At 40.0% G+C, this 25,000-nt stretch overlaps 1 protein-coding gene across 1 annotated transcript in view; it reads left to right on the top strand.

The window, feature by feature from the left end:
- LIPC (lipase C, hepatic type) overlaps nucleotides 1-25,000 on the top strand; it is a 222,332-nt gene that overhangs the window by 60,757 nt on the left and 136,575 nt on the right. The window contains exons 4-5 of the mRNA XM_044078899.1: nucleotides 1,312-1,545; nucleotides 22,351-22,593. Coding sequence (XP_043934834.1) covers nucleotides 1,312-1,545; nucleotides 22,351-22,593 — 477 coding nt within the window. The remainder of the gene's footprint in view (nucleotides 1-1,311; nucleotides 1,546-22,350; nucleotides 22,594-25,000) is intronic.

Here is a 25,000-nt window from a genome sequence, read left to right as displayed (position 1 = left end):
ACCCCTTATTACTTCCTCCCAAATGTCACACACCTATTCCTAGACTACACATGATTGATTACTGATTTTTCCAATAAGCGGTACTGGCTGAGTAGGTATATTTAGTTTGGGAGCACAATGCTGCAACTCCTAACTCTGGCATTGTGTGGCATTGGCCATCTATTACTCTTTATGTGTAAAATCAGTTTTGATTATCATTTTAATGCATTTTTGCACCAAATTGTGCCCATGATTATGGCAAATCATCTGGCATCACTTCTCTACCCATAACCCCTACTTTAGTCCTTCATTCCAAGATGGTGGAAGTAATTGTGGTGACAATGCTATGAGACTGCCGTACAGTGTTTACCGTACCATTATATCCCACATACAAATGGGTAATCATGAAAAGGTCTTGTGCAAAGAGTCATGAAACCTGGATTTGTTGCATGTTACTATATCAATATATTTTAGCTCAATTAGAGCAGTGATTTTAACCATGCAATGAATCTGTTTTTCCTGCATATATTCAGCGTCCAAGATTGACATACTCTTGGTTGTGTCCTAATGTCTTTTGTACATGGAAATGTATTAACAACAATAGATTGAAAGAAGAATTTAAGAAGAGTTCTTTTATTATTATTACACTGCTACCATGCTATTGCATTATCTTCAATGTGGCTGAAATTTCATGACAGTTCTGTTGAGAAATGTTTAACAGTTGCCATTTTTTTGAATTTGCAGAAAATTACAGATACAGTTTAAAAGGTTTTGTTAATTGGAATGAAGTTTAGTTAATTATTATCTTAAAATTTCTATTTTATTACTCTTTCTGCAATTTGTATATGTCTCAGTTTTACAGTTATTTCTTATGTGTACTTTATTCCTTTCTGTATTTCGTTATAATATGAGCAATTCCTAGAAATGTTATTGTAAGTTGTATTTAAAGAATATATATGCAGGTACCCACTACAGGTTGTCCAGTTTCCACTGCAAGCACTATGATAGTGTGAGACAGGAGTTTTCCATGACCTATCCGCTAAGGAAGGCAAACCAACCAAAGTCATCATTTTCTCCATCTTGGCAGCCTGCCATCTGTTAAACTCAAGCTACTTTACAAATTAAGATTAACAAACAAACAATTTACACCTGCATCAGTGGATCTCTCTTGTTCAGTTGATTTTTTTGATAGCAATTATACTTAGAGAACTATAATCTCCAAAGGTCAGTTTACCGAATTGACTTTCACACAGGCAGCCATCTTTGAATCATACAAAATATTATTGTATAATCCACACTTTAAATGTGCTTTGATGTCTCTCTCCTAACCAGGCCTGGACCCTGCTGGACCTTTGTTTGAAGGAATATCATCTGCAGATCGTCTGTCTCCAAATGATGCAAATTTTGTTGATGCGATACACACCTTTACACAGCAGCACATGGGCCTCAGTGTTGGGATAAAACAGCCAGTGGCTCACTTTGATTTTTACCCAAATGGAGGAAACTTCCAGCCTGGTTGCCACTTTCAGAACATTTACAATCATATCGCAAAACATGGAATTGCAGGTACCATTGGTCAAAGACGGATTAATTAATTAAGAGATATATGTCATTTTATGAATCAACCTCAAGATGCCAGTTACATAAATATGTTTTGAAATTCCAAAAACAGAATTTGTAAAATGTATATTTAAGGTATTTTTGTTTATTTGAACAAAATTTCATTCCATGAATCCAGTCTTGCTGAGTGGTGTCTGACTCCTATAACACCCCCCCCCCCCCCATGAAGAGCCAACACCATCCACAGAGTTTACTATGCAAGTATTTTAACAGGAGTAAATTGCTAGGCCTTTCCTGCATAACAAACACACGCACGCACGCACACACACACACACACACACACACACACACACACACACACACACTCACGCACGCACACACACACACACACACACACACACACACACACACACACACACACACACACACACACACACACACACGCACACACGCATGCACACACGCATGCACACACACGCACGCACACACACACACCACATTCCTATGGGCAATTTAAACTCACCAATCCACACATGTATTTCGAATGTAGAAGGAAACTGAGGTCCCAGTGAAAACCCACATTAACACAAGAAGGACTTGCAGACTTCACAAAGAAGCACTCAACATGAAAACGGAACTAGGGAACCTCTTTCTAGTCATTGTTACAAGTGCTCCACAACATTTCATTATGTTACATGTTCACACTGCACATATTTAATCATTTCACAATCACAGCTACAGTACATGACCTTTATTCTGCAGCTTAGGTTCTTACAATGGAGCAAGAAGTGGTTGGAATGCATGTTGTTTACGGACATATGGTATATTTCTTTCCCTTTTACTTTTAAATTATAGGAAAGAAAAACAGGCATTGGCATTTGCACTGCACCCTTCGTTTGTATTTTATGTTTCAGTAGACATCTACAAGATGCTCATGCTACCTTGCTCTTTTTGCATTCTTGTCTCTGAATCAATATATTTGAACCTTCAAAAAAGTATCCAATACATTATATTGTCTTTCTCAAAATATAAACTTACACTGTAAGTATGTTGCGTAGCAGTAGCTCACATTGCTATTAATAATAAAGTGATTCATATTGCTGTCACTAAGAATTCCTGATCCTCGTTTCAATAACACTTCCATTTTAGAGCATGTATGTGCTTTATACACTTTGCCTTACAGACTAGTCTCCTTGGACCGCAGGATAAAATGTTCATAGCCCCTTAGGGTTTCAGGGAGTGACCTGGGTACACCATTGGGGTGGGAGGATTTCTATTGAGGTTACCATAACAGAAACACCATGTGGGATTCTATTGAGGATGCTGTAACAACAGCATCATGTTGCATGACGGTGTGGAAAATCTGTTTTTCCATGTCTCTCTCTTTCTCTGTGTAGTCATGTCAAAGCTTTGGTATGTAATTTCGCCTGGAATGTGAAACTGTTTGGCCATTTTCCTTTGAAAATGTCATGGTGATCCATTATTCACCACTTAAATGTCTGTTCAGGCTTTCATCCTGGGATGTTGTTTTGGATAGCCATTATCTCAGCAAGGCCTGTGTAGTGGGCAGTAATCATTTCACTGATTCATAAGTTTGAATATCAAGTTTGAGGTCTATTAATCTTCTAGACGCTTGAGTGAAATAATCATCATGTCTGTATTCTGGTGATTTCTTAAAAGTACCTAGAGATGTGAATTGTGTGTCAAAAGCTTTTCCATCATTTTCCCATTTTTTTATATTTAATTATTGTAGCAAGTTACTGAACCTACCATTACCCTGTGGCTGTGTGCTACAAAAAGAAATTGGTATGGTAATGTTTTAAAGACCAGACACAGATCACCGCTCAGGAGCCTATATGACAGCCAGTAGAGTGACAGTTTTTTCATCTTATCAATGCTACTTAAAAAAAAAACTGCAGTGCCACTGCTTTTTGTTTTTTGTTTTTTTTTTGTTTTGTTTTTGTCAGAAACCTTTGAATTTCCTGCAGTAATAAAACGTGTTAACATTAAGACAGTACAAAAGGCTGCTTTATACTTGTTGAGCAGCCCAATCTGATTTGTGTAAAGTGACACGATTGCGTTTTTCTATTTGTCTGATATTCCTTAAGTATTACATTAGCATCACAAGTAGCATATGTGCATTAGATAGTATAAGATGCCTTCCCAACCACTGCAGAGACATTTTTATCAAAGTTAAGGTAGTTGTTAAGCATCTCCATTGCTTAGCGAAATAAAGCCCTGATATTACATTGGATGATACAAGTTTGGCTAGCAGATAGGGAACTGGAGGGAATGGGAATGGAACTGCTGATGTTGGCTAATCCATCTCAGAAGGAAGTGGCTGCAGCTGTTCCAGTGGAGAATTATGACCCACGTCTGCATTAGGTATACACAGTGCCACAGTTAGGAACCATATGTGAAAACATGACAGCATTCTGTGATGCAGGTCTGCAGTAGAAGTCTCAACTGTTCCAAAGAGTGCTAGAGTTAGAAAACTTCCCAACCCCATTGTGGATAATAATAACACCCTCAGCTCATGACTCTTGCCCTGAGGATAATGACCTGGCTGCAGTGCTCTTGCCCCTGGGAGAACAAAAGGGTCACTGAAGGTGCAAAGAAGGTTGCATGGTTAGAGTAGAAATTAGATAAAATCAGAGAAAAAAAGGATTAATTTTTTTTTTTTATTTTTTTTTTTTTTTTGGGAGGGTGGCTTAATGGTTAAGGTGTTTGCCTTTCAGACACAAGGTGCAGCGTTTGAGTCTCACAAGGGATAATTGGTTAGACTTAAAATGGCTCGCAAGGGCTGTTAGCCTAGTACTAACCTAATTCATTTTGGATACACAACCATCAGTTTTATAATCAAGGTTCTGAGTATTCTTCCCAAAGTGTTCAGTACTTTATTTCTTTATGACTGTTGTCAGTGCAATATAAATATATAGTATGCAGACCTCCCCAATATGCACATATGCACGGAAAAACAGATGTGCACGTGTGCAAACACACATACATGCACACGCCCACACACATGCACACACATACACACACACACACACACACACACACACACACACACACACACACACACACACACACACACTTTCTAACTGTTATTGTTGCAATTGCTTCAGCCATTTAACCATATGCTTACTTTGCCAGTATACGTACCCCCCATTTTTACCTCTGAAAAAAAAACAGATTTAGGATCCAACACTGGGCCTTGATATACTCCACTGGTCATGGGAATTGTTTATGAATATTTTATGCACTATGATTCCCTGTGCTCTTTTGAGTAGTCAATTTTCAGTCCGGTTAGTTGAAAAACAATTAACTTTTAGATTATCCAGTATGTCTGCACCAGGGATCATATCAAATCTTTTGCAACACTGAAATGAGCTTGTGTGAAATGTCAAACCTCCAACTATGGCAGTATTTTATTGTTCAAAGAACATCAGCAAGTCTAAAAATGTAGGATTCCCACACCTCACAAATACATATTGATCTAGAAATGAAACATGTCTTCTTTTAACAGATCCGTTATCACACTTTCCATTAATTTACAACAAATGTGTTAAATTGCTGGGTCAGCAATTATCTGTAGCTGAAGTAATTAGTACCCCCTTTCTTGTGACTAGGAACCACCACCGCTCACTGATGCATTTCCTGCATGTGCTCAGTTTTCAATAGTCTGTTTAAAAGTATAGTAAGATGTCTGACAATCTCCTTATCAATTCTGAACTGGAAGCTCCTGGAATATTATTGAATCCTACTGAATTACTGTTCTTGATTATATGTAAAGCTTTTTTGTACGTATTCTGGTTTTCTGTCATAACTGGTATGTTATCCCAGTATTTTAACTATTTATCTCCCAGTTTTCTGCTTTAAAGTTCTTGCTTAATCTTTCACGCAGTACACTGGATATATATTTTGGAGTCAGAGACAATTTTGTTGTTTTCATCAACATATAACATTTCAGAATTTTACCTTTACCTTTTCTTATATAGTTGAATAAAATTTTATCATTGCCTTTGACTTTGGTGGCTAGCTTGTTTCATAACTTAACTTTTGACATACTTTTTTCAAACTTTTTGTTCTCCTCCATAGCTGTATGCTATAAGTGATGTCCCAAAGCCCCTTCCAGGTCTTTTGCTTTGATATTCCCTGTACCTGCCCAGCTTATCCATCACACATTAACTCCCAGTGGTCAGAGAACTCAAGAGTGTAATCAGTCAGTCAGCAGACAGAAAGGAGATCAGGTTGCCCCAGTTAAGTGCTATCCTGATAGATGTATAGGATTTTTGTTATTCCTTATCCACTACCCAACCTGTTACAAATTGTTTAGCATATAATTCATAGCCTCTGACTAGATTCCTTGGTCTCCACTAGGTACTGTCAGCCCTAAGTTTCTGCTACTCCCTATTGGATAGATGAGTTGGCAAAATCACTGCTGAATTCCACCCCCAGCCAGCTCCTTGGGGATCAGGTTTATTAATCAAACCCAGATCTTCTGAGCTGCAACCCACTGCACCAATGATCTGGTTATTTTTTTGAGATCTGAATAACTCTGTTTAGAGTTAATTGGTGGTTTGTTTAAGCTAGTTTTAGTATATAGGTTCATAGATTAGTACTAGGCTAACTACTCTTGTGGGCCATTTCAAGCCTAGCCAATTACCCCATGTAAGAATCAAACCCTGCACCTTGTGTCTGTAAGGTAAACCCCTTAACCATTATGCCATCCTCCCTCCCTATACAGCATAATGTCATATGTCTCTGATATAGTTTCTTGACATGATAGCACCAATACAGGAATTTGTTTTTTGAATTTTCAAGTAAACATGTCTACTATTGGCAAGGAATTTGTAATTCATTTATTCACTATACCATTTAATCTTACCGGTACCTCAAACATTGTTTTACTATCAGTGCTAACTGCAAGGTTGCTCAAGCTATAACTCCCTAGTGAGAAATTTTTTCACCATAAATACTTTTTGAAAAATCCCAACGGTTAGATTTGTTAATAGTCATAACTTGTTTACTCTAAAATTCAATATAATAGTGTCCTGGTCTGACTCTATAGTGGAACTAATACTTTCTGGGAAGGAGCACAACACCACTACTACATTGTCCCCGGCTGGAGTTTTCACTATCTGAGCTGGTGTGTCATTATTGCAGAAATCTATTATTATAGGAGTGTATGTGCTATGTAAACCATGGTTTGGCTGGTCAGCATTTGACTAGTTAAATTCCATTAATAATGCTGTTTTATTCAGTGTGTTTTTGTCTGCCATTTAGTTAAGAATTGTCTGTGTTCATTGGGAGTCACTAAAGGGGTACAGTACCAGTCCAAAAAGTTGGTACATTCATTGTCAGTATTAACTGTAATGCTGGTAAAGTCTTTCCCCATTTCTGTTAGCTCTGTTCTTGATATAAGACTATCTAATAAGAAGAGACTGCCATTCTAACCACAGTCTGTAACATTTATTAATTATTTACTAGGCTGATGGGTAATAAGCGTCATAATCATGAAATAGTTGTGACATCCTTCAATCACGTTTCCGGTGACAAAAACAGTTTCAATATCCACCAAGAAGAGATATCTTTCAAGAGTGCCCACTTAGTCATTTAGACTTCTAGCATGTATATGTGCCATTTTCACCACATTTTGCTTGTGTTTATTTCTAATGATCTTATGTCTACAGAAATCTGGATCATGTCTAAAAAATGATCAAATAATGACGTCAAATGTCTCATTCAGCATGCAATGTCTTCCCGTGCAGAGATGTAGTCTGTAAGCCATAAAGCAGGCCAGAAACTCACACATCTCTCCAATCCTTCAGACATCTAATCCCCTGTAAATAGCACCATGTTCTGAGTCATTCATTTAGCCAAAATGTGGCAGTATTCAAGGTGATGGAAGTCTGTCCCTTAACATGTGGGTGGTTCCATTAAGTGACAGTACATCTGAAAGAACCATCATACAATCTAGCTCATATAGGGTGGAATACATAAGATTTTTGACCCCTGTATATGTAAAGACCAGCTCAATCTTCTCACTGTGATCCTGCAGATTTCTTTTCAGTCTAGTTACTTTGCCTGTATTTTCTTCCCAGGCTAGCACATAACTTATTTTTTCTTACAAATCCTGCTGATATAAATATCTGTTCCACATTTCATAAGCTGACAAGTTCCATTGTATCATCTTGGTCCTCATGTAATTTTGGAAACTTCAGTTGTGCAGCATTAGAGGCCAGTCTTGTGCGATTCATTCATTGTTTATTTCTATAGCATTTGGCTAAACTTCTTGTTCTCAGTCAAAGGTTCTCAAAAACTTCTGATTCATAAGTTGAAGTTGAGGGTTACATATTGTGCTCTCATCTATGCATATCTGGTTTCACTGATTATAGCCAGAGCAAAAATTCTTGTACAGCAGTAGCACTGTGATGAGATATTGTGGCTCGGGTGTGTGGATTTGTAGTAAATGAAAAAAGTCTTTTTGTGACTTCTGAGTGCTGGGAACCTATGAAATGATTGATGTAATTTTGCTCATAAAAGTTTTGATTTTTTTCTGTTGTGCTGTTATAAGCCTTGGATCTCCATTATTAATAATTTATTCAGCGAAACCACTTCCCAAAAGCACTACCCTTGATAATTGTATTGCTTTGGTCATTTGTAATTGACTGAGTATTGATTACTTTAGGCCATTTTCAGTATGTAGCCATAGCAATTAGGAACAAGGAAACCCTGCACAGAGTCTTAATATGATATATTCCCATAAGAAGATGGCCATTCCCAAGGATGAAAGAGTGATCCTGATGGTGCAATGTGGATTCTGTGATATATTTTGCAGTTTCGGGAAAGGTCTGAAGTTTTCTTATCAGTGACATGTCACCTTATGAAACTTTTGGAACAGAACTTCAGTTTTAAGGTACCCAACTAAGCCGCATGTACAATATCCAGCACTCTGGAATGTAGCTTACCTGGAATTACAACTCTGGTGCTACATTATTAAGTTCCTGGACACAGGGACAGATGCTTCTTCCTAGAAGTAGAGCTTGAGCATAACATATTATTACCTCTAGGCCACGAGATGATGGCTGACTCATACACAGGTAACAACGCTGCATTATCCCTGCCTTCTTTCTGCATAAGTGCTTATTACAATCAACTTGTTAGCATATCTGTACCATAGTATATCTGTACCAATTGTTAGTATGTCCGTATCAATTGTTAGTATGCCTCTACTAATTATTAGTATGTCTCTACCGGTTCCCTATTAGAAGACCGAAGATGCATTTTTTCGAATGCGTCTTGGTCGAACTCAAAAGCCTGAAATGGCAAAATATCGAAGTGCCTTTTGAGCGAATTCTTTTCCTGGGAAAGAATTTGCTTGGCCGCTTCATTACTTTGCCATTTTCGGCACTGTAGTGCAGTCTCAGAGTTGGTATATTTAAGTAGGTGGGGTGTGAGGGGTGCAGCCCCCCACATCGGGAGGTGTGGGGCAAAGCCCCCCACTTAATGTAATGTTTAAAGTATTTTATTTATTCATTTTTTTTTGTTAGAACAGCGATTTTGTTCTGACAGTTCTAAGTTGTAAGCTTTCACTTACATAGGGTCGATTAATCACCATTCACTTTTTTAAGTGTTCAGTGATCTAATATAGACCCGTCTGTACCAGTTTTTAGTATGTCTGCACCAATTGTTAGTATGTCTTATACCATAGTACATATGTATCATTTAGGTTCATAGGTAGGTACTAGGCTATCGGCCTGAGGGCCTACGTAAGCCTAGCCAACAAGGTTCCCTGGCTTACGCCACCCAAGAAAGTTATTTTCCTGTGCCACTGTCGACCAGAGACACAGAAGTGATCCCCGGGGTGTATTTCCTATTTCCCATCCACTCATCAAGACTTTTCTTGAAGATTGCTAATGAAGAACTTTGCTTGACATAGATGGGTAGCCTGTTCCAGAGTATGGGAAGTCTCTGGGACAGGAATCTCTCCCTCCAGCATGTCCTGCTTATTGTGGTGACAAGGTTTAGGTCCCTAGAGCGTGTAGCTCAGAGGGATTGGGATTTCTTTAGGTGTAGCATGTCCAACAGCTCTGGGTTTGACATAGCTTTATATGTTAGGCAGAGATCACCTCGGAGTAGGCGATATGCTACAGAGTAAAGCTGGAGTTTTTTGAGACTGTCAGTGTAGGGCATCTGTTTGAGGCCAGTAATCCTCTTTGTGAGGTACTCCTGTGGCCCTTCCAGCTGCTGCAGATGTCTTGTGAGGTACATTCCAAAAAGGGGCGCTGTACTCTATAATGGGTCTAATGAGTGTCGAGTAGAAGGGAAAAATGACATCTTTTTTCCTGGATGAGAACCCTTTTATGATGAGGTGTGCCACATAGAAGGACTTCCTGACTACTGTGGTGATGTGACTATCAAAGGACATACTACTGTCCACTTGGGTTCCAAGGTCTCTTATCACACATTCAGTGTTAAGTAGATTGCTGTCTGTGTAGTAGTTCATGGGTACAGAGTTTTTACCAAAGGGGATGACAGTGCACATTATGGCATTGAGCTTGAGGCCATGGCTCTGACACCAGGCATCTGTCTCAGCGAGACCCTTCTGTATAATTTCCGAATCATTTGGGGACTCGACTATGGCTCCTAGTTTGCAGTCATCTGTGAACTTCATTAGCCAGAGGCCTTCTGTGTTATCCTGTATTTCAGAGAAGTAGATACCAAACAGGAGAGGTCCCAGGACTGAACCCTGTGGTACTCCACTTGTCACTGGATTGAGGTCAGATTTGGAGTGTGCAACTTTTACAGCATGGGTTCTGTCAGTGAGCCAGTTGGCAACCCATCTTGTGATGTAGGGATTTATACCTATATTAGTGAGCTTAGGTATAATTCCAGAATGGGTGATGGTGTCGAAAGCCTTGGCGTGGTCAAGATAGGCTGTGTGAACCACCTTACCCTTATCTACGGCTTTGGTGACTGCCTCAGAGAAGTCGATCAGGTTCAGGAGGCATGATCTGCCTTTCACAAAACTGAACTGGGTGGTTTCCAGAGTTTGGAGGTTACCAATGTCTTTGTTTATGAGTTCCATGATGATACGTTCCATGGCCTTGCAGACCAGGCTCGTCAGGCTAATATGGCGATAGTTCCCGAGATCAGTGGTGTCTCCCCCTTTGTGGAGTGAGATAACTGTTGCTGTACACCATTCAGTGGACACAAAGCCTGATGAAGCTATGATTGAACATGGTGCTGAGGTGGGGAGCCAGTTAGTTCTGAAGTTCATGTAAAATACAGACTGGGATGTTGTCCGGTCCCATGGATGCTGTGTTTTTGGCTTTAGAGAGTGCAGCTTTTACCTGCGTAGTTGTGATTACAGGGACTCTGCATTCTTCTTGTATAGATATGGGCCCTTTAAGGGTGGGGGGGGGTAAAGTTAGCACTGAACCTATCTGCCAGGATGTTGGCAATATCAGTTGGTTCTGTAATATTTGTGCCATTGTGCTGTAACTCAGAGCATATCTGGGTGTTGCCATTGAGATTCTTGACATAGCTATAGAATGCTTTGTGTTTGTCCTTAGAATCAGTGGCAATTTTGTTTTTGTAGCTAGCTTTGGAGGATCTTATAAGGGATCTCAGCTTCTTACTGAGGCTGACCAGGGAGCTCCTCCATTCATGGGATTTTACTCTCTTTTGCAACAATTTCTTCCTTCTGTTGTACAGTTTGTTTATGGCAGGGGACCACCAGATTGGCTTCCTTTCTTTGGAGGATAGAGTCTTGGTTCTGTTTGGGATAGCATGGTCCATGCACTCATGTAAGTGCTTATAGAGTGCATTTGTGTAGGATTCAGCAGTCATAACTGTATTGTCCATCTGCATGGGTGTCATGAAGTTCACCATTTCTGTCTTAAGAAGCATGAAGTTGGCTTTAGAGAAATTTTTTACCGTGGTTTCCTTAATGGGGGGGGTGGAGGCTGGATGTGGATATCAAGGTTGATTAGCTTATGGTTGGATCGGACCAACGAGGAGTTAACTTCAGGTGTGGAACACCGTCACTCATGTTGGTAATGACTAGGTCTAGGATATTGTTGCCCCTGGTGGGGGTGTGGATAAGTTGATCCAGGGCATTGGAGTTTATGAATTCCAGAAAGCGTTGTGTGAAGGAGTTGGTTCATGAGTAGATTTCCCAGTTAATAGTGTGGTAGTTGAAATCGCCCATTATTAGGGTGTTTGGTTGAACCCTAATATTCTCCAGTACATTAAGAAAAGAGGAGTGGGAATCCTGGGGCATGGTGGGGGATGTGTAGCAAGCTACAATTTGGATTGCAGTTTTGCCCAGAGTTAGTTGCACTTGGATAACCTCGGATGCATTATGCTGAGCAACTAGCCTGGAGGTGTGGATATCCTTAATGAATATGGACACACCTCTGCCTTTGGTGTTCCAGTCCAGGTTACTTGGCCGAAAAGTGTGGTATGAGTTATAGCCTGGTAGTGCAGGGGTGCTCTCTGGAGCCTTGAATCAGGTCTCAGTCACTGCACAGATATCGATATTTTCCATTTTAAGGAGTACCTCAAGTGAGTGCATTTTGAGATTTAGACTTCTAGCATTGAGTAGCATTACTCTCAGTTTTTGCTTGCCTGTTCCTGTTACGGTGGTGAATTTGTCATTTGAACCTTGCCTAAAAAAGACACTAGAGGGGCGGCAAGAGCCTTAGCCAGTGTCCAGAATCCCAGTGGTGACAGGTGCAGGCCATCTCTGGCAGAGCATCGTGGTCTGTCGAACATGTCATCCCAAGCAGACAGATACTGGATCCCCTTAGAATGACACCAGAAGCTTAGCCAGTTGTTGAAGTCAATCATTTTGTCCTTGTACTGTGGTATCATTCTGGGCGATGGCAGAATGCTACTCAGGGCTAGGGTCATACCTGCCTGGGCTATAAGATCGGAGAGCTCTTCCATGTCTCTTTTCATGTAGTCCAGGGAGGTACATCTCAGATCTTTCATACTAACATGGACAATGACAGAGTCATATTTGTACTTGTTGTGGAGTGACCTGAGTGCGTCAGTTATGTGGCAGATCCTGGCACCCGACAGGCAGCTGACAGTAACCTTCTCCTTGTTTAGCCTGGTGAGTGGGACAACAGTGTGCCTGACTATAGAGTCACCTATGACTAATGTGCTGGATATGTTCTTTTGCCTTATTGGCTGTGGTTGAGTTGCACACTGAGTCTGTGGGCTATGTGTTATTTGGGTTGTGTTGGGGGGGAGTTACTTGCGTTTCTGCTTTGGAGGTCTCTGTTACTTGAGCAGATTATTATTGAGAGCCTCCACAAATGTTTTTGTGTTTCTATGTGTGGATTTTGGTGGTGTAGATTTAGTGAGGCTATGTGATGTGTGGTGTGGTGCAAGTGTTTACCTTCTCCTCTTGAATGTCAAGTTCAGTCTTGGTTGGAGAGAGCTTTACCTCCAGTTTGGCTAGATAAGTGCATCTCTCACAGGTTGTAATGTTGGGTGGTAGCAGGAGAGGGTTGTGTGTGTACATGATGCAATTTCTACATTGCCCCAAGATGCCCAGATTCATCAGATAGACAGGAGAGAACAGTGGGAGCTGACCCTTGGACATGCCTGAATAAAAAACTATTTTCCTCTAGATAAGTGAGGAAAGTGAGTACAAGAGCTGTTTTTCTCTAAGCAAGTGAGGAAAGTAAGTACCAAAACTGTTTTTCTCTAGGTAATGAGGAAGGTTGAGTGCTATAGTAATTAGTAGCTTATTTAGTGCTTACAACAAGTTCTGAACAAGTACTGAGCATGAATAAGCAAATTCAAGTGCTAAAACTAAGAATCTGTATCTGCACTAGACTAGTTACAGGAAAGAAACAAGTGCAAATGCACTTTATTTGTTAGTGTGTCTGTACTAATTATTAGTATGTTTGTGCCATACTTTGTCTGCATCATTTATAAGTATGTCTACACCATAATATGTCTGTACCATCTGTCAGTGTGTCTACACTATTATTTTGTATGTCTATACCAATTGTTAGTATGTCTGTACCATAGTATGTCTCTACATTTGAAAGTATATCTTTACCATAATATGTCTATATGATATGTTAGTATGTCTGTACAATTTGCTAGTATGTCTGCCCATAGTATGGTCAACTGGATCAGCTGGACAAGAATATAAGAAAATGATTCATGCTTATTAAATGATACGTAAAACTCTGTGCATACCAAGATTATATATCCCTCACACTGAATGAGGTATAGATTCATATGTTCATAGGTGTGTACTTAACTAACAACCAAAAGTGCCTTTTTAAGCCTAGCAATGCATTCTAAATCTCTGACAAATTCTGGTACCCATCATAAGTGTAAGCAGGGACTTGGGAGATGAAACATTTACAAGCAGGGATCTGGGAGATGAACCATTTACAGGCTGCCTGTGTCAATTAGAGACAGAGGTGCCAAACCAGGGATGAATTTCCTGTTCCCCATCCAGTTGTCCAAGTTACACTTGAATTGGTTAAGGGAAGAGCTCTGCTTCACATGGATGGAGAGCCTGATCCAGAGAAAGGGTAGTTTCTAGGATATATACCTGTCTCTCCAACGGGTCCTATTTATATCACAGGCAAGGTTTAAGTCTTTAGAAGAGGTAATTCTGATGCTGTTTGCTTTGTGGATATGCAGGAGTTCCATCAGGATGGAGGTCTGACAATGCTTTGTATGCCAGGCATAGATCTCCCCTCCACAGCCTGTAGGAGATAGAATACTGGGATAGGACACTGAGGCGGTCTGCACAGAATATGTTACTTACTCTGTGTATTCTTTTAGTGAGGAACCTCTCTGGACATTCCAATTGTTGGATGTGCCTGGTTATGTACAAAGCAAATGAGGCATTGTACTCAATGATAGGTCTGATGAATGACAAATACAGTGGAACAATGACGTCCTTGGACCTAGATACCATATCTTTGTTTATAAGTTGCACAGCATAGAATGATTTCCTCACTACTGTAGACATGTAGTGGTTAAAGGCTAGATTACTGTCTATGTGTGTCCCCAAGTCCCTGACTACTGCATCATCTCTTAGGAGTGTGTTGTCAATATGATAGTTATCAGGGGTGGATGAGTTCACAAAGGATACTATTATATATTTTTTGGCATTTTGTTTTTGTCCATGGTTCTGACACCAGTTATCTGTCTGGGTCAGCATTTCCTGGACAATATTTATGTCGATGTGGGATTCTATGACTGCTCCTAATTTGAAATCATCTGCAAATTTAGTCAGCCAGAGGCAATTGACACTGGCCTTGAATTCAGAGAAGTACGTGTCAAAAAGGAGTGGTCCAAGGACCAATCCTTGAGGGACTCCACTGCTGACTAGCCTCTTTGTAGAGATGGACTCCCCATTTCTAACTTCCTGGGTCTTGTCTGTGAGCCAGCTGACTATCCACTGACATATCGGTTTATACCTAATCTCTTTAGTTTGTCAACAATGCCCGGTTAGAGTATTGTGCCATATGTCTTGACCAGGTCAAGGTAGGCAGTGTGAACTGTTGTGCAAATCCTGTCAAAGAAGTCCACCAGGTTGAGTGGGCATGACCTGCCCTTGACAAAACCATAGTGGGCTGAATCCAGTGTGTGGAGGTTTCCTATATCATTATTGATCATTTCCATATTTTTTACATGGCTTTGCATATGAAAGTAGTGAGAGTTATGGGTCTGTAGTTTGCAGGGTCTGTAGATGGCCATCTTTGTGCAGAGGGATGACTGTTGCTGGTCTCCATTCATGAGGCATGAAGCCTGTTTGGAGGCTGCGGTTAAATAGCAGTTCCAGAGGACCTGATAGGTCATGTTTTATGCTATTTAGAAGACATCCTGGGATATTGTCTGGAACCATTAATGCAGTGTTCTTGGCTTTAGAGAGAGCATTAAGGACCTGTTCCCTAGACATAGTAGGGTGAGTGTGGTTTCCTCAAAACTGACTAGATGTATACATATGCAAACATGTGACTGTATACATATTTGCTGACCTCATCAGATCCAAACATACTGAAAGTTTTAAAGTGAGAAAAGAAGAAATTTAAGATGGCATCCTTACTCAGGTTAGCCGGATGCATTTTGGAAAGGAGTGGGAATGGAAATCAAACCAGTAGGAGACAAAAATTAGGTGGCAGTATAATGTTAAAAAACAAAAAACAGAAAAAGAAAGAATATAAAGAACAGGACCAATAGAAAGGGAAAGAAGACTGAAAAGACTTCAATTATAGTGATATGTAAAGAAAACTCCTATAATAAACCACATATTGATCAAGATTTGATGCATGAATGGTTAAGGACAGGTGACTAAACTAAAAGATAAGAGACTAGTAATGGCAGCTCATGATAGTGGGCAACGTGCACATTGGTTTACAAAGTCTGTAAAAAATTGGGGAGGTACAGACAAATGCAGGTTCTTTAGAGCAGAAGCAGAAACAGCTGACCATCTTATTACTCAGTGCATTATACTCACGGCTGAGCATCTATTTACTGAATGGTACAACAATGTGGCAAGACTGTTGCAATGGGGATTGTGCAAAGACTGCAACATGCAGAAAGCTAAGAAGCATTGGAAACTTAAAACAAAAGTAGTATTGAAAATGAAAAAGTTCTGATCACATGGGTTCATCCACTACCAGCAGTTAAGAAATGAGAAACAAGGAAATCAGATACAGTAATCAAGCAAAAAAGGACAAAATGATACTTCTCAGCTGTCCAGAGTTTTGAAGAATATCCATTTTTTGCCTCATAGTTTTGATCTGTCTCTCTTAAGATTTGAGATTTTTTGACAAATCATTGAGAATTGCAGTCACTAAATAATGACAGGTGTTTGTGTTTCAGATTTCATATCCTTCAGAAAATGCATACTAATGCAAAACCTGTTATCCTAGCAAATTTGTAAGTTTTTAAGAACAATACTTAAACTCTGTCCCTGGTTTTAGGTCTTTGTACCCTGCATTATTTTTGGCTTTTGTCCAGAATTCTTGCGCTAAGAAGTTGAGAAGTATCATTACCCATTGAAATAACTAGCCCTTAATAATTTATAGAGTCCTGCCTTCTGAGAGAAACCGAGTCATAAAATACCAGGGTATGTAAGCAGAAACTAGAACAATATGGGATAAAGACACCCAAATACTTCCAATAGTAGTGGGAGTAAAAGGGCTAATAAAAATCATTTTCAGGCATACTTAAAGATGATACCAATACATGTAGGCCATTATGAACCGTGGATGGAAGTAATTCTGGGTACATTTTGTTTGCTTAGAAGAGTACTTTTATCAAATATTGGAGACTGAATCAATACTAATTTCATAATCTCTAATTGTACCCTGAAACAGGAATGGGATCAATTCCAATTACTGGTATTAGAAAAGCAAAATGTTTGGAAACAGTAAAAAAGGCAGAAACCATAACAGAATTAGAGAATTAAATATACAAAAAAGTACATGTGAATGAAATATTAGCATGGAAGCCTTCACCCCCACAGCACACACACACACACACACACACACACACACACACACACACACACACACACACACACACACACACACACACACACACACACACACACACACACACACACACGCGCGTGCGGACACACACACACACACACACACACACACACACACACACACACACACACACACACACAGATTCAAACAAGACCTTTGAAGGCCAAAGTGGAGAAAGGTTCCATGTGAACAGCAGTTGAACATGGGTCAGTTGGTCCTGAGTGATAGGCGAGCACCATTGCAAAGAGATAGGCGATGGCCTCCGTCGCCCTCGACTGATCAAAATGGAGTCAGGTTCACATCCTCAAATCCAGAGTGGTGGAGATAGGCACATCGCAGCATCCAGTGCGGTGATGCAAATGATCCAGGAGAAGCTGGTGGGGGCCCCTGAGAGAGTTCTCTTCTCTTTGTAAAGGGGAGGGCACCCTGGAATAAGTTTGCCCCAAGAGAGGGGCCCATGCCCTGGACAGCATCGCAGTTCTGGCGGTGTCAGGTGAGCTCTTGCCGGCCCTTGAAAATCCGAGGGAGAGGGTATAAGTCTCACGCCAGGCCATACCCATGTCCACAGCAGGTCTCCAAGGTGACCAGCCTCTGGCATGTTAGAACAATATAAGTAAGGGAAGTCAGCAAGCCAGATCCATAACTTTGGGATAAGGATTGGTTCTAATGGCTGGGTTGGTTGGGCTCAGACATGAAGCGGGGCTGGGTGCATGCCATGGCTGGATGAGGCATCACCACCTCACTGCACTCCCCCCCCCCCTCAGGGGGGAAGGGGGTGGCAACAGAGACTCTGGATGGGTGCCGAGTCTTTCCTGTGGATCACCCCGGCTGTGGCAGGTGCTGGTCCTGACCGGCGTCCCGCATTATCCAGCAGCTAGCAGCTGACTTAGAACTGGTGCAGACTGGGGGAATCCAACTGGTTAATTAAAACAAAGCATTGCAAAGGCTTAAGAGGGGTGTTCACACAATGTGATTTCCACCCAGTGCTCTGAATGTCAAAGTGAAGAAATTCAATGAAGCGCTGCTAAACAGTGAGAGTAACTATGACTCTCTTAAGATAGCCAAATGCCTAGGCATCTAATTAGTGACACACATGAATGGATGAATGAGATTCCCACTGTCCCTACCTACTATCTAGTGAACCTCAGCCTAGGGAACAGGCTTGGCAGAATCATCAGAGAAAGAAGACCCGGTTGAGCTTGACTCTAATCACGCACACGCGCGCACGCACACACACACACACACACACACACACACACACACACACACACACACACACACACACACACACACACACAATAACAGAAAAGCATTTAAGCTAAAGCAGTAATATTATCCTTAACACGAATAGTGACAATAAGTAGGGAAAGGTGCAAGTTGTATTGTATTTGCAGTTAAAGTTGTGAAAAAAATGTACCTTTTAACTAGCTGAGTGGCAGACTGAAGTTTTGTACTACTTGCAGTAATAGTTGTAAATAAAATTGGTTATTATTAATTGATGATAAGAAAGTGAATATTATTGATAACAGACCGTATTTTAGTTTTAAAAAACAAAGAACACTATAGATTTTAAGTGTAAATGTAAACATACTAGCTACTTGCTTTCATGTTATTACAGAGAATGAGTCAAGTGCAACAAAGAAAATGTGAAATTTCACAAAAAAGCCAAAAAGAAACACATGAGGCAAAACACAAATGGAATAACTCCAAAACACAACAAAGGCAGCAATCTTCACTTTATTAAAAACACAAACACCCCATACATGTCTAGTGCCTCTGAATAGCCTTCAAAGGAAGTAATGTAACCACAAACGCAACACATCTATATACAAATAAAACCAATATAAGCACTAGTGCAGTAACATACTGCATTCAATTAAATTGATTATATTAGATTATATTAAATTATAATAAATATCTCCAATTAATTTCCATATTTAAGACCTTTTTTAGTCATATTGAACAAATGGAATAACCGTTGGGTGATACCTTCCTTGTGTGTGAAACTGTAGATGTTGAATTAGTAGAAAGGCTTTTAAAAAAAATGCTCGGCATTTAGGTGGAGTTATCCTTTAAATGTCTATTTATTTAACTATTGCTATAGCAAAAGAAGACCTGAAGGTGAAAAACGGCTTACTTTTTAAATTCATTTTAATAAACTTTTTCTACAGTACAGAGTTGCCATTTATTTATTTTTTTCTCATTATGTTTTTTTTTACCCTAACCCTGACCAGGTTCCCAATAAGACTCTCCACTGGCACAGGTATCGGGTCCAGATCTCAGCATAGTGGGCAAGCTAAAACCTCCAGTACCCTCTCTGTCCAACAGTGCTTCATGTCCCTGCCCAGGTAGCTCACACACACACACACATACACACACACACACTTTGAGAAGAGTTTATACAACCACACAGACACTCCTGGGGAAGGCTGGCCCAGGTTCTCCAGCTGTGACCCTTTTCTGCCCAGTCTAAAAGGTAGTTCCACGTGCCACCACCCACTAGTATTTATCAGCTACTCAAAGGCCCTTAAAAGGGTGTTCAATTATTACTGTGCAATATTAATATCCAGTTGGTAGTATAGCCCACGGCTAAAGCTATTGGAGTGGCTTTGTACAATTTTACCAAAGGCATGCAGGTACTCTAAAGAGCTTAAATTATCTCTACAAAAAGCAGCCACCGTTGAAAGGTTTTAAAATATTTAATAATAAATAAAAACACAAGACAATACTTCTTACTACACAGTGCAAGTCAATAGTTCAGAGATCACAGAGAAATACTTAAAATAATTCAGTAGTACAGCTATGACCTCACAGAGAAACATTATAATCTTTCTGGTTTCTAGCTATTTCTAAGAGAAAACACAAATCTAAAATAAACATACATATAGAGCAAGACAGTGCTGAGTTGGATGGTCAAGACAAAAATGCTTAATGCCCTCTGATTCTCTCTGTTTTTAAAATCACATTCCTGGTTCACATTACATCATTCTTCACACTTCCCTGGGTTCCCAGGCTAACAATCTACATTCTTTAGTAAGCTCACACCAGGTCAGGAAGCAAAGCCATTAAGGACATTTATGCATGCAAATTTTGGCCATTAAATCTGGCCTTAAAACAATTGCAAGAATTCCTTCACCTAGACTGGCCAGAGCAGTGTTTACATCAAAGACAGTCATAAAATGCTTGACTTAGCTTCCTTACAGCAGAGTGCACTGTTGTTACATTATTTTCAGTTCCACATGTAACACTATTTTTTCCATTTAAGATAACAAGCCTGTGGTTTACATTATTTTTTACAGATGACAGAATTATCTCCAAAATTCTATCTGGCTAGGCTGAAAGCCATCATCTATCTTCACCCAATCTTCATACAACTAACCCTCCTGTTGCTGCTGAATGTGTTCATTTCATGATGTTACTCCTGTATCTCATTGGTAAATAGTCCATCAGTTTAATTTTAGTGATTAGGCACTTGTATTCATGCACAGCAAAAACTATGAGTGCAAATGTTGTTGATGTCTTTCTATGTTTATTATATTCTCCTGCTGCAATGCTTGCTTTGCAAGTTTCTTTTGTGGCTTTATTTAAAATGGTCTGTTTGATCAGATGGACACAGCTCCCTATTGAAATCTCAAAAACACAGATGTCCATGTCCCAAGACACTAAAAAAGGCAGAAAATGCAGGAGAAAAACAAATATCAGACTTTGGTCTTCTCCTTTAAACTTGTTTTTTTACAAGGGAGCAAGCCCCCCTGTACTCCTGATGTGGAGGGCACGTACTGCACACCCCCGAACTTTTATAGCAACTCAAAGAAATCAAACCTTTGAAGAAAAGTGAATAAAAGGGAATATTCCAATAAATGGGAAGCTTGGACTACATCTGTTTAAGTCCAGATTTACAGACAGTCAGTCTCCACATCTCAAGACTCGATAATATGGTTACCAAGATTTTAAATTGTTACCAACATACAGCCTAATCATCAAAACATGTTTACCTAAATAACTCCATAAACAGTGGCAGTCATACTCCATCAATCTCCATCTGTTTTTGTTCACTGAGAGATTAAACATGAATGTAGTCTCTGGAGTACCTAGAACTCCCATTATTGTGGCATGTATATGTTTTACATTAACTTTACCTTAATCTGTGTGGAAGTTGTAGAAAACTCATATTATGATAGATGAGCTGATCTTACCAAAAAGTGCATTTAATGCAGCAGTAGAGGAATTTATGGTGATCCTTTCATAGTGGAAAAAGTTGTATGAAATTATTACTGAAAATCATTGGTGGCTTATGTCAGGGTGAAGCGAGACTTGTGTAAGTGTCAGATCTGCCATGAGACCACAGTCATGTTAAAGGATCATGTACCTCTTGTATAAAGCAGTAGCAGTCATCCATATGCAATGATAAGTGAAACACTACTTTTATCAATTTCAGGAAGTGATTTATACTTTCTTTAGTCTGTTCCCAGTATCATTCCTATAAACTAAATTGAAGTCATTGCAAGCACAGATAGAAATGTTTGAGAGCACAGCTGTAATGATTTAGGTTTCCATGATAAAGTTAGGAAAGCAAGACAGCTATAAAAATAAAATTCAATCCAGCATGCAATGGAGCGGTATTTTTACAAGCTAAATAGTACCTTCCCTCCAGCACACAAAAATGTTTAACTCTCCAGCTAAACATTACAAGCTATATGTGGCTGCTGTAAGCTGGATGCTTATACATTAATTTTATGTTTTTAGGAACTATGCAATGGGTTAAGTAGTTTTCTGAATCAAAAGGTTTAAAACTGTTCAAATGCTGACTAAAACCAACAATCCAGGCTGTAATTTTATGACTGGATAGCGAGAGGTAGCTGGGTTTCAATACTGAGAGAGACTGGAGGGAGAACCTGACTTCGGCTATTTTTGAACTTGTTAAATACAATAGATTTACATAGCTGGAGAGAATGCTAATAAAAACAAACAAATGACAGGACTGTGGGAGTCAGAGATACTGCACAAAAAAGTGTTCACTGCTAATGTATGCTGTTATGTGTTACTGAGTGAATGTGTCTGTTTACAGACGAGACTAGCTATAGTGTAAAAGTATGCTAGACCACAAAGTCACTTACTTATAAAAGTAATGTCATGCGAGTTAATAAAGTATAATTTATTACTCCATATATGAAAATCAATGTCATGCTTGAAAATTCAGTTCTGTCAGGTTTCACAAACAAAAGTAACACTAGATACTTTTATCTTTCACAATTAGGTTTCACTGCAGCTGTAAAATGTGCACACGAAAGATCAGTACATCTGTTTATTGACTCCATACTCAATGAAGACAAGCAAAGTGTTGCATACTGGTGTAAGGACATCAACACATTCAATAAAGGAATCTGTCTCAGCTGTAGAAAGGGGCGATGCAACACTCTGGGATATGATATTAAGAAAATGACTCCTCAGAATGGCAAGAAACTGTACCTCAAGACACGTTCCCAAATGCCTTTCAAAGGTCAGTTAACATTTCACTGCTTTCATCTAAAATAAATTCTAGGGCATGGTGATTATCAGTTGTTCTTCCCCAAGATCTCCAAATACATCAAATATAGCATGTATATTTCAATTAATCTATGTATAACAAATACCAGTGCTACAGAAAGGTGTGCTTTGGACTTGTAATTGACAACTTTAAGTAGGCATATATTCTAACAACATGACTTTGAAAAGGTAACACTTTATATAAAATGTATCTCAAATTATTATCAGGACTACAAATGGCCATGAGCAATATAGCCAACGTCATTAATATGTACTTTTGGAGAGACCAATTGACATAATGGTTAAGGTCTTTGCCTCTCATGCACAAAGTGCAAGGTTTGATCCTGACCTCCAGCCAATGCCTGTTTGGAGTTTGCATGTTCGCCCTGTGTCCCTGTGGGGTTCTTCCCACCTCCAAAAAACATGCTGATGTTATAGTCCAATCACTTTGGGCATCTACTGCAGTGTGTAGTATCCTCAAAACAGAAAAAACACAGATCACAGAGTATGCCCCATGGCAGGGCTACCACTTTGTATAAAATATGGATCTAGGTGATTTGGTCATGTTGACTAATGCCCCCAAATGGGCATGGGTATTTGATGGTGATAAGCAGGTTGAGGACCCGGCCAGGGACCCATGCTAATGGTGGGGTGGGTGTATATGCCCCTATTGGCCAGTTTGTGCCCACCATGAAGCAGCCCTGGGTCAATAACTGGCCATCCGGTTTCCAGTTGCCCATTCTATTGGGTTAATTGGGATGTAAAACCAATCAACCTGCCAAACATGAACTAAGAATTGGTACACTCAATGTGTACAGAGGTGGCTGGACATCTTATGTATCTAAGATGGAAGGTAAGTGGCTTTAGATCCAGAGTCCACTACTAAGGAGAAGGCAGGCTAGAAATGGTGTGGGAATTGTGGTGAGAGAGAGGCTTCAAAATGTCATCAGAATTAGTGACAGATTCATGGCAATCAGACTCTTGTGTAATAATATGGCAGTATCCCTAATCGCAGCCTATGCCCCACAGCAGGGTTGTGATAGTAAGGAAAAAAGTGCATTCACACATAAAGCAGGACAACATGGACTGGTGTTGATAATGGGTGACTTGAATGCACATATAGGGACAGACAAAACAATATATGAGGACTGCACAAGGGTGGGGCAACAGGAGTAACTATTCTAGACATCTGTCTGGCAAATGACTTAATAGCAACCAACACATGGCTCAGAAAGAGAAACAGTCACAAGATCAGATAGAGGCATGGTCAGTATGTAACTCAGGTAGAGGCCACTGTGGGGAGAATGAATGACTGCATCCCAAGCAAGACAGTTGGCACACATCAATCAGCTGAAAGCAATGGTCAGAAAAAGCTCTAAGGTCAACAGAGACCAGGCTGAAGACCTGGAAGTTGACTGGAGAGAAAATACAACAGTTTGAGGAATTACTCGGGGCTCTAGCACCCCAAAACAAGGAGGAAATATGTAGAGTTGAAGAAGAAAAATGGCAGCAACTCAAAACAGCATGTGTGAGGACCACAGAACAGATATTTTTCTAAGCCATGTATGGAAATATGGTACATGGAATGCAGAAGTCCAGGAAGTCATCAAAAGAAAGGAGTGCAGGAAAAAGTGGGAGATAGAAAAGACAGAGCAGGCTAGGAAGGAATAATAGTTGGCTAAGAAAGAAGCTAAGAAAAGAGTTGCAATATCAAAGAACATGCCATCGGAGGCACTCTACCAGCTCCTGGAAAGTGACTCAGTGGGTGGCACAAAGAAACTATATCAGGTTGCAATAAAGACGATAGTCAGACACCTTTCATAAGGGATACCAACCTGCTCACCAGTCCGCAGGACATCAAAGGCAGATGGAAGGAGAACTTCCAGCAGGTTCTGAATGAAGAAACCCCCACAGAAGCTGTACTGCCCCAGACACAGCCTACAATGAGAGAAGAGGAGGAGCCCACCCTAGGAGAAATAATATTAGCACTAAAGAAAATGAAGGCAGGGAAAGCAGCAGGATCAGAGGAGGTCACAGCAGATATGATAAAGATACCGGGTGAGAGAGGGGAGAAATGGCTCCTGGGGTACTCATAGCATTGCAGAGAGAAAGGCATATCCCAGAGGGTACTCATAGCAGTGCAGAGAGAAAGGCAAATCCCAGATGAGAGTAGAATAAGCACACTCATGCCAGTGTACAGAAACAAAGGGGACATCTACAAATGTGGGCAGTATAGAGGTATCAAACTCCTATCACATTACATGAAACTTCTGGAGAGGATGACTGATAAATGGATACACAGAGTAGTAGAAAGTAAGATGGGAGATGAGCAGTTTTCTGATTCAGATCAGGATGCGGCACAACTGATCCACTCTTTGCAG

Source organism: Protopterus annectens, chromosome 7.part1, assembly GCF_019279795.1.
Source record: "Protopterus annectens isolate FY-2018-M chromosome 7.part1, PAN1.0, whole genome shotgun sequence".
In the NCBI taxonomy this organism is placed as follows: domain Eukaryota; kingdom Metazoa; phylum Chordata; order Ceratodontiformes; family Protopteridae; genus Protopterus; species Protopterus annectens.
The sequence above is the reverse complement of the archived record's forward strand: the minus strand, read 5'-3'. Positions and strand labels throughout refer to the sequence as shown.